General features: G+C 37.4%; 1 protein-coding gene across 2 annotated transcripts in view; it reads left to right on the top strand.

Moving 5' to 3' along the window:
- Positions 1-12982, top strand: part of LOC137405585 (uncharacterized) — a 48111-nt gene that overhangs the window by 27217 nt on the left and 7912 nt on the right. Inside the window, exons 5-7 of one of the 2 annotated variants that reach the window (XM_068091888.1) lie at positions 6078-6238; positions 8834-8910; positions 11886-12016. In XM_068091888.1, the coding sequence (XP_067947989.1) occupies positions 6078-6238; positions 8834-8910; positions 11886-12010 (363 nt within the window). In that variant the 3' untranslated portion in view covers positions 12011-12016. Of the gene's footprint in view, positions 1-6077; positions 6239-8833; positions 8911-11885; positions 12724-12982 lie in introns of those variants that run through there. The other variant, XM_068091887.1, reaches the window with a different exon arrangement.

The raw sequence follows: 12982 nt of genomic DNA, 5'->3' as shown, positions 1-12982 counted from the left end.
TATAGTGAATATTGGAATAAAGCTTTAACACTTCTGGTAAGAAGTCTCCTATATTGTTCTTCAGAGCGCTTGTTAAGCAATGTGTACATCTCATGAGCAGGCAGAAGGATACGCTCACTGTAGACATGATTGTCCCTTCAGCACCTGTAAATGTTTTGATTTGTACTAAATTAATAATGCTATATAGCATTATTAATTTGCTGATAATGGGCTGTCCCCTCACAGTTTTGTATATATCTATTCATACTTCCCCTTTACTCTCCTTGATAAGGACTTAACAAACACAGTTATTATTCCAGCCTTAAAGTATGTAAGACTCCAATCTTACCATAATTATAGTCTCTTGCCTTTGCAAAACTAGCTTGTTTGCTTTTGGGAATCGGAGAGCAGAAGCATGCCGTTGCTAACTTGAGGTTGATGTTTGTAAACAGGTGATTGACACATGTTATTAGCTTCACTCAGACGTTTATTGAAATTTCTAATCACAATCTCACCTCTATTTTGATTACACAAGCGACATTGTTTATGCTTTTCTCTGCAATTGTACTCTGCAGAATAAGCCTGCAGAACCCTCATGACATCACAAGAATATATATTGCAGTAAACAACTAAATATACATTTCTTATAGATGTACGTCTGTCTTAGATGTACGTCTATGGCAGATATACATTTGCCATAGATGTATGTCTATGACAAATGTGAGGAATGCATTACCATAGATGTATGTCTATGACAAATGTGTATCTGTCACAGATATAGTATGTCTGTCACAGATATAGTATGTCTGTCACATCTGACACATTTACATTATAGATATACATCTGTTATAGATATGAATCTGTCATAGATGTACATCTGCCATAGACATACATCTGTCATAGATGTACATCTGTCATAGATGTACATCTGTCATAGATGTACATCTCTGACAGATGTATGTCTATGTACATCTGTCATAGATGTACATTTGTCATAGATGTACATCTATGACAGATTTATGTCTATGTACATCTGTCATAGACATACATCTGTCATAGATGTACATTTGTCATAGATGTACACGCATCACGGAGTATTGATTTACTGTTTTGCCTCAGTCTAAACATTAATAACCACAATCTATTCCATATGATGTTATATTTAATTCACTTTTCCATCTATTGTTCATTTTATTCCCCTTCAAAAGCCATAACAAGTTAATGTACTAAACGCAATATTTCTATTACTTTGTGCTAAAAGCTACCAATAACTACATAAACCTTTTGAATCTCTCTTGCAGTTAATTAACGGAATCTTTGGTAGACGTTATACTGTAACATTTCTACTGCTTAATCTTTATCAAATAGGAACATAGTGACAATATCTTTTACTAAACCCGCATGGAATAGATGAAACAGTCTTTGTTGCAATTATTCAGTGCATATATTGCAGCATCTTATCTTTTTATTACCGTGAGTGTTTTGATTATCAAGAGAAGCTGGCCTACTAAGTAGAACAACTCTGGATTCGTCTTACTATCTATCTTGCATATTAACATTGAGACAAACTAGATAGACGCGCGTTCCGACTGCATTTTAACCGATTGTCTATTGCTGTCGGTTTGCTAGCATTTTTCAGGAAAATTAACATTAGAATTTTCAGTTTTGGGAGTTTGGTCGTCCTTTGTAGGATGTATTTCAGTTTATTCTGTTTGAATTTTGTTAATGATGACATATGTATAACAACAACATATTTTATAAAGTTAAAAAATGAACTTTGAGAGAAGCGCTCGCTGCTGATTTTGGTAAATTTACTATTTTATCTTCAAGTCTGGTGTAACTCGAGCTATTTTGCTATAGTAGAGAGCATAGCCAAAGCACTCATTGGCGGCAGTGAGCAGCACAACAAGACCTGTTTCTCCTTAACAACAATGTGCAGTTTGAAGCCAGCCAGGGCTTCATGGAATGCTCATCTCAGTCAGTTATACAGAGTTGTGTTCTAGCAAGCAATGTTTGGACAGTGACTGTAGGCTTTATCATCAAGGTTATATGAAATAAGGCGGGGTGACAGCATTCCTCACATCGGTTGAGCATGAAATAATTTGAGAATTAATAGCTAATTACTACGGCGTATAGGCAGCGTAAAAGGCTTTTATAGCTTTTACGTATAGAACAGTCAGCAATAAGGAACCTTGGCATCAAACTGTAAACCTTATGGAAAGTTGGTAGGTGATACAAATAGCACAACCCGCTTGAGGTTTATGAGATTCTAAGTTCTCAAGCTCTCTTTAAAATATTACATTTTATTTTTTGTCGAATTTTTGTGTTCGTAGTCGACTATTATAACACAACATGGATTTTCCCCTCTTCTTACCTTAAGTAGTTGATGTTGATTTCTCTGAATAATTCCTCTTCTATCCTGTCAAGTGATTCTGTGAATTCTTGTCAGCATATGAGAGTTTCTACGCCGCTTTTCTGACCTCTAGTGTGGCCAGTTGGAGTGCATCCCGTTATTATATGCGAGTATCTCTCAGCTCTATTGATCCATCGTAAGGCAGACCGCGCGCTGTTGATATATTCTACAGTATGGAGTGTTGTTGCTCTTGCTTATTTGAGTGGCTCTATCGATTCTAGGCTTCCGCTCAAGGCTCCTATAAATTCTTTCAAATTAGATAATTTATAGGAAATCTTTGGTTTGGTGTATTATTACCCTTATCCAATGGTAGGTTACCCTTCTGGTTTGTACCCTTGCTGAAGTTTCTCGCAGCAAAAATGAATGGGCCAGCTGCATGGCATTTTATTGATCAGGCATTGTTGATACTTGTGTTTGAGTTGGTTTCCAATGCTGTCAGAGGCTGTATCTGAGTTGGTCTTTAATGCTTTTAGAGGCTATATCTGAGTTGGTTTTCAATGCTGTCAGAGGCTCTATCTGAGTTGGTTTTCAATGCTGTCAGAGGCTGTATCTGAGTTGGTCTTCAATGCTGTCAGAGGCTCTGTCTGAGTTGGTCTTCAATGCTGTCAGAGGCTCTATCTGAGTTGGTTTTCAATGCTGTCAGAGGCTCTATCTGAGTTGGTCTTCAATGCTGTCAGAGGCTGTATCTGAGTTGGTTTTCAATGCTGTCAGAGGCTCTATCTGAGTTGGTCTTCAATGCTGTCAGAGGCTCTATCTGAGTTGGTTTTCAATGCTGTCAGAGGCTCTATCTGAGTTGGTCTTCAATGCTGTCAGAGGCTCTATCTGAGTTGGTCTTCAATGCTGTCAGAGGCTCTATCTGAGTTGGTTTTCAATGCTGTCAGAGGCTGTATCTGAGTTGGTCTTCAATGCTGTCAGAGGCTCTATCTGAGTTGGTTTTCAATGCTGTCAGAGGCTGTATCTGAGTTGGTTTTCAATGCTGTCAGAGGCTCTATCTGAGTTGGTCTTCAATGCTGTCAGAGGCTGTATCTGAGTTGGTCTTCAATGCTGTCAGAGGCTATATCTGAGTTGGTCTTCAATGCTGTCAGAGGCTCTATCTGCGTTGGTTTTCAATGCTGTCAGAGGCTCTATCTGAGTTGGTTTTCAATGCTGTCAGAGGCTATATCTGAGTTGGTCTTCAATGCTGTCAGAGGCTCTATCTGAGTTGGTTTTCAATGCTGTCAGAGGCTCTATCTGAGTTGGTCTTCAATGCTGTCAGAGGCTGTATCTGAGTTGGTTTTCAATGCTGTCAGAGGCTGTATCTGAGTTGGTCTTCAATGCTGTCAGAGGCTCTATCTGAGTTGGTCTTCAATGCTGTCAGAGGCTGTATCTGAGTTGGTCTTCAATGCTGTCAGAGGCTATATCTGAGTTGGTCTTCAATGCTGTCAGAGGCTGTATCTGAGTTGGTCTTCAATGCTGTCAGAGGCTGTATCTGAGTTGGTCTTCAATGCTGTCAGAGGCTGTATTTGAGTTGGTCTTCAATGCTGTCAGAGGCTATATCTGAGTTGGTTTTCAATGCTGTCAGAGGCTATATCTGAGTTGGTTTTCAATGCTATCAGAGGCTATATCTGAGTTGATCTTCAATGCTATCAGAGGCTATATCTGAGTTGGTCTTCAATGCTGTCAGAGGCTATATCTGAGTTGGTCTTCAATGCTGTCAGAGGCTCTATCTGAGTTGGTCTTCAATGCTGTCAGAGGCTCTATCTGAGTTGGTTTTCAATGCTGTCAGAGGCTGTATCTGAGTTGGTCTTCAATGCTGTCAGAGGCTCTATCTGAGTTGGTTTTCAATGCTGTCAGAGGCTGTATCTGAGTTGGTCTTCAATGCTATCAGAGGCTATATCTGAGTTGATCTTCAATGCTATCAGAGGCTATATCTGAGTTGGTCTTCAATGCTGTCAGAGGCTCTATCTGAGTTGGTTTTCAATGCTGTCAGAGGCTGTATCTGAGTTGGTCTTCAATGCTGTCAGAGGCTCTATCTGAGTTGGTTTTCAATGCTGTCAGAGGCTGTATCTGAGTTGGTCTTCAATGCTATCAGAGGCTATATCTGAGTTGGTTTTCAATGCTGTCAGAGGCTGTATCTGAGTTGGTCTTCAATGCTGTCAGAGGCTATATCTGAGTTGGTCTTCAATGCTGTCAGAGGCTGTATTTGAGTTGGTCTTCAATGCTGTCAGAGGCTATATCTGAGTTGGTTTTCAATGCTGTCAGAGGCTATATCTGAGTTGGTCTTCAATGCTGTCAGAGGCTATATCTGAGTTGGTCTTCAATGCTGTCAGAGGCTATATCTGAGTTGGTCTTCAATGCTGTCAGAGGCTACATTTGAGTTGGTCTTCAATGCGGTTGGTGACGCTGTCTGAGTTGGTCTTTAATGCTGTCAGAGGCTATATCTGAGTTGGTTTTCAATGCTGTCAGAGGCTGTATCTGAGTTGGTCTTCAATGCTGTCAGAGGCTCTATCTGAGTTGGTCTTCAATGCTGTCAGAGGCTATATCTGAGTTGATCTTCAATGCTGTCAGAGGCTATATCTGAGTTGGTCTTCAATGCTGTCAGAGGCTATATTTGAGTTGGTCTTCAATGCTATCAGAGGCTCTATCTGAGTTGGTCTTCAATGCTGTCAGAGGCTATATTTGAGTTGGTCTTCAATGCGGTTGGTGACGCTGTCTGAGTTGGTCTTTAATGCTTTTGGTCATGCTATTTCAGATTTTCCTATTCATTGCTGTCGGAAACTTTATCTACCTTGGCTTCCAGTGCTGTCGATCAGGCTACCTGAGTTGCTCTCCATTGTTGCTAGCATCAATGAAATTATTGATGTACATAGACGCGTAGGCCTACACGGAAGCAAAACTGCGAATGTACACAGATTTCAACTGAACTGTTGATATTTGAACAATATTTAAAATCTTTTAGCATCAAAATATTGAATACTGTCAGATTAATTATGTGAAGGATAATTCAAGTCAGGCTGATTAATGGTATGAGGCATGTGATGTAGGTGATAGTGTATATACGCTTAATGGTGGGATATACATGATAGTGTATATGTACCCTTTATGGTGGGATATACGTGATAGTGTATACGTACCCTTAATGGTGGGATATACATGATAGTGTATATGTACCCTTTATGGTGGGATATACATGATAGTGTATATGTACCCCTTATGATGGGATATACATGATAGTGTATGTACCCTTTATGGTGGGATGTATATGATAGTGTATATGTACCCTTTATGGTGGGATATACATGATGGTGTATATGTACCCTTTATGATGGGATATACATGATAGTGTATGTACCCTTTATGATGGGATATACATGATAGTGTATATGTACCCTTTATGGTGGAATATACATGATAGTGTATGTACCCTTTATGGTGGGATATACATGATAGTGTATATGTACCCTTTATGATAGGATATACATGATAGTGTATGTACCCTTTATGATGGGATATACATGATAGTGTATATGTACCTTTCATGTTGAGATATACATGATAGTGTATGTACCCTTTATGGTGGGATACGCATGATAATATATATGTACCCTTTATGGTGAAATATACATAATAGTATATAATAGCTAGGTTAGACGATGACCTCATATCCTATTGTGGAAATGTTAAATCTGTTTATGACGTTGTGCAGGCAGAGTTGAAAGAAATTTCAGGAGAGACAAGGAAGACTTTCTCCAACTACATTGAGACTCACATGGACCCAGTGTACAAAGTCGACCACGGAAGTGTTGAACCACTGACTAGAAGAGAAATTATCCTTAGAAACACAGGAAAGTGGTCAGCTAAGACCGGGTGAGTACTTTAATACCTTTTGATGTCATCTATGACTAAGCCTCATGTTCCCACCATCACGAGTAGAAAAAGTTTTTGTAATAGATAACCATGTTTTCCGCATTTCAGACCGCATTATATCATAGGGTGCAGTCTCAATTCCATCGTCTATTTCTGTACTTATCCGATGCATAAGGCACAACAACCAATTTGAAACATTCAAAAGACAACAAATGCAAAACAGTGAATTTAGTCAACTTTACTGTATAAAATATTCAATCTTCTTCTAACATTCTGTGCAACATTCGGGTTTCTCCTCATCATGAACTGAGTCAGCCTCGCCACCCGATTGCTGTTTAACATTGATGCCGGCTTTCTTGAAAGCTCTGACAGTGGTGGCTGGCCTTACCTTAGCCCGTGCACCCACATCCATTCACATATGGCAACATAACATGCTAGTCACTGTCTCTCTGTTTAAACCTCCGTCGCTTTACGGATACCATTTTAGAGATTTTCTTAAAAATAAATAGCAATTAACAGCACACCTCTGATGTATACTTAACAGTATACTGTAGTATACTGTAGTATATGCTACTTAGCAGGTGTTTTTGTTGTTATAACTGTGTATTGGTCTGAGTGTAGGTATAATTGTAGGTGTAAGTGACTGTAGTGACGTACCAAAAGCCCACAACATTTCTTAGAACTCAGTCTACACACGGGGCCCTGCATTTGAAAGGTGTACAATCAATTTTTTAAAGAAAATTTTAGGCTTTCAAGTGCACCTTACAGTGTGAAAAATACGGCAGTAGTAACTTCTTTGTGATAGTCAATTTTTGATCTCATACCCACTACTTCATTAGGTTGCCTGTCATCTTCAAATAGAAGTCTCTGATGAAACTCTACCATAGCCCTAGCTAATAATATCCGCTAAATAGCAACACGTTCTAAATGACATTGTTTTGGGGACAAAATGCAAATTAATCTCAAAATTGTTTGGAATTTTTTTTATTGAGGCAGTAAATATGAATAATAGTGTGACCATACTGATCAGCATAGCTGATTTGCTATTTGAGAAACTTCTACTTAGGATGGTGGCAGTTATGGTTTAACATAGCCTCAGGGCTGAGGATTTTTTGACTGAGTTCCTACATCTAATGGTATATTCGTAAAGTTTCAACTCAAATATAGTCACCAGATATCTCTGTATATTCATCTTCTCCGCTAGTTTAGGTACTGCATGAGATAAACAGGTTGTATCAAGTTACAGGAATGTAATGTCAAAAGTAATTGCTAGTTTTTGCTGCCTGAGTTGAAGTTGTCTCAGGGAGGAGGCAGCGCATACTGTAGTTTGTTGGATTGTGATTCAGACAAAGGATCTTATGCTGGCGATCACTTGAGTGATGTGACTGCCAAGTCAATCCATATTCTGATACAACTACTAAGCAAATGGTTTTGTTTCCATTTGTTACTCTAGAAATAAGCCTTGTACTCACTCGTCTTGTTTTGAGCTGATATTGCATCATTTTTATTCATACAACTTTACTAATTAACATTAAATCATAATGCTGATTACGAGTGCTGCTATAAAGAGCCAAACATTTTTAGTTGGTAAATGTTTAGTAATTAGTGATTATTGCACTTTGGCTGGGAAAGTTACAAATCATGTTATGTCATTGATTTAAAATATTTAAAATGTCAGCGAAGCTTAAAACTGGTAATCTTTTAGTTTATTCAATCCAATTTTTCTATTCAAATTTAACCATTTTGCAAACAAAATGGCCCAATTTTCTGCTTTTGGCTGATTTACAGTCAGATGTTTTGATTTTTTTAATACATTACAAATATGAGTAGAAATCTGTGTTGTTGCGAGCGCAAGAACATTCCGTTGCACCGGAAGAATAAATAAGGCAGGTCTAAATTTAGTTTGAGCATAGGTTGGAAGATAAAATGTTTTTGCTTTTGAACATTGCAAAAACTCCGTTCAGACTTTTTTTATAGTCAACTTCATTTTTTGGGTCAGCAGACCATCTTAAAGATGAACTTGCTCAAAACGTAGTCTAATTAGTGCCAAATGCGATTATGACATCTATAGTTGCGAAAAAGACCGAAAGGATAGAGACTTGTAACGCTGCAACTTAAACACAATAACCGATATCAACTATCGCAATGATAACAACTAGTGAGACCATTTCGCATGTATTTTACTTCTGAGTGTTTTAACTGTAATCAAGTTGTGTCGAATTTAATCTTGAAACATCTTGGCAGTCAGATCACCTCAAACATCAAAAACAATCACCAATGATAGAAAAATATCGATACTTTCCAATTAAAATTTAATGTGAGCCCATCTTTGATTAGAATTATTTTGTATTGAAATGGAGACGTGTTGTTCTATCAACATGCAACATCACTGAAGCTTACTGAAGCAATTTCTGAGCTGAAGAAAGGCACAGACATCTTTTTGGTCTAGCTAATCTTTGATTCCAATAATAATGTTAAAAAGATTGTTACTTGATGTTTGAAGGCATTCCACTGTATGCTAGTGGTAAGGTCAAGGCTGTATCTCATGCGATTTCATGTGTGACATCATATGACATAACTTTTCTGATCTGTTAGTCAAGATGAGGAAATGGAAAGACACGACTACTTGGCTGACAGGAAACACCCTGCCGATGACAGCTATGTGGGCGGAGGTAAATATTTGTCTTCTATCCCTGGAGTTTATGAACGATACTACTTTGGGACACCGTCTTTAGAATTTATGATGTGCATTACTTTGGTACACAGTCTAGTGCTTTATGAAGAGTTACTTTGGTACACAGTCTAGTGCTTTACAAAGTGCACTGTTTAGATATACAGCTTTGGTACACAATCTTCCAAGTCCATTGACAGCTACAATACTGGCATGTTACCAGGAAACTGTATATAAAAAGATTTATTCCTAGAAATCAACAATTATATAATATATACTCGTATAAATAACATACATGTATATATGATATGCTTTCAGAGAGCGAAGGCTTTTTGAATATTCCTTGTGAATGCATAAGTTGGAAAGACGGACCGAAAGATTGCACATAGTTGATGGATTTTCAGCATCTTTCTGTGTAAAAATTATTTTATGGGTTCACAGGCTTCAGTACTTGATATATATTTAAAATATTATTAGAATGCATTAGAATATTTAAAAATAATGTGATATAATACGCGTGAAACGCAGGTGTGTCCCATGCCTTGGAGCCAGTCAGATCTGCTACGCGAAGTAGAACATGAAAACGCTAGATAATAAAAAGAGGAAAGCCTCTCTTCTCGCGTCCGCCTTCTCAGCAATCATTAAAATGCTCAGTTATCCCTAGCTTTTGACTGCAACTGCGCAATGATTGCTAATTATCTATATAATAACATCTCAAGGGTCTATGCTACTCCACCTTCCTTCTTGATACTCTATTCGGTGTCAGCAATCAGTGCTATGTAGTGCATGTCAACTGCAAATGGCTATTAGCTAGCGTCCACAGTTGTCTTGTTATTAACTTGCTGGTTGAGCAACAAATTGCAAAGATCATGACCTCGCTGTCCATTATACAGTGAAACATGGATAACTCGCCCACGGATAGCTCGAACACATGGTTAATTCGAACGGTTTCTTTGGTCTGTTCCCACGTAATGATAAATTGCTATAGATAACTCGAACTCAACACTGTTAATTCGAACTGTTTTTTGCCCAACGGCTACCGAAACGGTTGCTATCGCTTTAGAAAATCACTTTATTCCAAGCCATAGAGGTAAACCTCAACTTTTCGTAATTCATAAGCGTCGTTATTACCACCATCGGCAAAATATTTTTGTCAACGACTTTTCTAAAGGTTTGGTGAAATTTGATTTATACCAAACATCCGCGTAGCGATCGCCCTTCGGAAGCGAGGTAAAGTGAGGTAATCTTTGCATAAAACTTCAAGAAAAATCGGCAGAATTGATCGTGGGTAAAACGCTCAAAAGAAAAGGATGTCTTTTCTTTTGAGCATTTCAACAACGATCAAGTTTTGCCAATGTCAATCTGAAAAACGCCCTGGCAATAACATCACCTCAAACAACGAACCAATCTCAAGTGATAGAAAAATCTCTATACTCTTTGATAAAAACGTTTTAAACTTTACATTAGAAGCATTTAATTTGAAACAAGCCATTTGTGCTTTTGATTTATAATATAGATTGTATATGTACATGTATCTACTAATAAATAAGTAAATACATGGACTTGTGACAGTGCTCTGATAACTTGAACCCTCTGATAATTCGAACACTTTCGCTCGGTCCCGTGAAGTTCGAGTTATCCATGTTTGACTGTATTTTGCTGCGTGTCTCTTATGTATAACTGAATATAAACTATATATATTTGCTTATTAAATATCTTCCTCATCTAATTAAAAAATGTAGTTTAATTTGCCGTTTCTGCCTTGGACAAAAAATATTTAGTGAAAGGTGAAAATTAAAAAAGTGTTCATAAAAAGTCCCGCTATTAAAGATAAACTTACACAACATTTTCGTAGATTTTATTAGAAAGTATCAATATTTTTTTTATCACTTGTGATTGTTTTTGGTGTTTGAGGTGATCTAACTGCCAGGATGTTTCAAGATTAAAACTGATAAAACTTGATCGCAATAAACGCTCAGATCAGTCAAAAGCGCAATTAAGATATTTATAGTTGTAAAGAGACTGACAGAATAGAGACGTGTAACCCTTCAACTGAAACGCAATAACCGATATCAACTATCGCAACGATAACAACTAGTGACGTCGTTTTGCACATAATTTTTTTAACGTTTTAATCGCGATCAAGTTTTATAGATTTTAATCTAAAAGCATTCTGGCAGTCAGATCACCTCAAACAACAAAAATAATCGCAAACAATTGAAAAATACCGATAATTTCCGATACAATCTACAAAAACATTGTCAAAGTCCATGTTTAACAGTGATAAAGCCGAGGGTCGTTATCTTGTAAACTTGGTTATCAGAGAGTCTGTCAAAAGTTGGCTTTCATGAACGAATCAAATAATTCTGCTCGGAAATCATGACCCGAGTCGGTTTTTTTACTGAATCAGAATGATATTAAAAGCTGTATACCGCAAAACCTCAGTGCTCGATCTCATTACTCGAGCATTTGGGTACTCAACCAAAAAATTCGAGTAAAAGTGCATCTGAATTTAAAAACAGATTTTCGGTGCAGAAAAGGCTACGTAAAAACGAAAAAAGCCAAGTTGACGCTCTTCTCGATCATTTGGCGTCTATCCGACTCAGACCGTTGGTGCACTAAGGCTTACGCAGTTGGTTTGAATATTTTTTGCCAGTTTTTACTTTTTTGTGTTGCTTAATAATAATAAGTCCTTAATAATGGCTCCAAAGTGAGATACACGCTTTTGTAATATTGAAAGTATCTTTCTTGGGGGGTAAAAACTGATTGAAATTCTCACCATTGTTTTTTATGGAAAAATTGGTTTCAGTTTTCAAACAACCGGCGCTTGACCACTCAATCGAAATGGATTATGGTCAAGCACCGAGGTTCCACTATATCTGAAATTGTAGTTTTTGTACTTTCAGGCTCTGTAAACAATGTAGTCGATCCGATTTGATCTGGCACCGTTTGTTGACTTTGTCCTCTGCTCTGTAGGTGCGGGTTCAGACTTGAAAGCAGCCATACCCAACGAGAAAGTTGTAACAATAGCGAAAGGGGCGAAGTTAGATGAGGAAGCCGGTGAGCTAGAGGAATGGCTAGACACGTTGCTAGATGAATGAGATTTTGTAAGTCTTGCAGCCATTTTCTTCAGCGGACGAGTTATATTACATGGCTATTTGGAGTTGCAAAATTAGAGCCAAGGGCCACAAAGGCGGAACATGTTCACAAGCTTTTAAACATATACCAACCGGGAAATAATACTTCATGTTGGTAAACTGTTTAAAGCCGCCATCATTATGCTTTTGTGGTAATTTTACATTTTCTGATTTTTTTATTTGTTTTGTGTTGGTATTTCGCTGCAGCATAGTACTTTATACACTTCTATTTAGTTAGTCAATATACAACAAAACAGATCATTTGTGCAAGACATGCTGTATGCATACTTGAATTGGACTTTTCAACATACTTTAAGTTTTGTATATGAACTCACTTCAAAATTCTTGAAGTCAAGTTGTAAGTTTCAGAATGTCATCTCTACTAACCAATCAAATTGGTTCTTGTTATTTTCTCACCTTGTGTATTAATTATGAAGGGGCATGCAGTGCAGTGTGTCTCGCATAGAAATTGTCTCATCCTTATCGTTGTTGTTTATTACAAGAAAGCTAAGCGTGTGCTCATTCGAATAAGTAAAGATCACATAACTCCCATTGGTCTGTGTTGATTTTTGTGGTTATAAACAAATCTTTAAATTATTCTTCATATCATTATACACATTTCTCAAAATATTGATAAATTTAAGGCTGCAGAATCAAAGAGGACATATTTTTACAATAAGATGCTACCATGTACCATCGGTAGAGTACCATCGGTAGAGTACCATCGGTAGAGTACCATATTTGACCCTGAAATTAATTTAGTAGAAAAACTTTCTTGAACTTTTCTATGTTCTTGCCTGGATGTTTTTCTGCATTTTTCATTTTAGGAAATGTTTTGAGATATACTAGCTAAAGTAATTTATCATTTTAAAACAGTGAGTTGTTCTCGCTGTCTCACTATAACGCAATATTAAATTCCTTATGTTTATCATTATG

Source organism: Watersipora subatra, chromosome 10 (assembly GCF_963576615.1).
Source record: "Watersipora subatra chromosome 10, tzWatSuba1.1, whole genome shotgun sequence".
In the NCBI taxonomy this organism is placed as follows: Eukaryota; Metazoa; Bryozoa; class Gymnolaemata; order Cheilostomatida; family Watersiporidae; genus Watersipora; species Watersipora subatra.
This window is presented reverse-complemented; position numbering and strand designations above follow the sequence as displayed.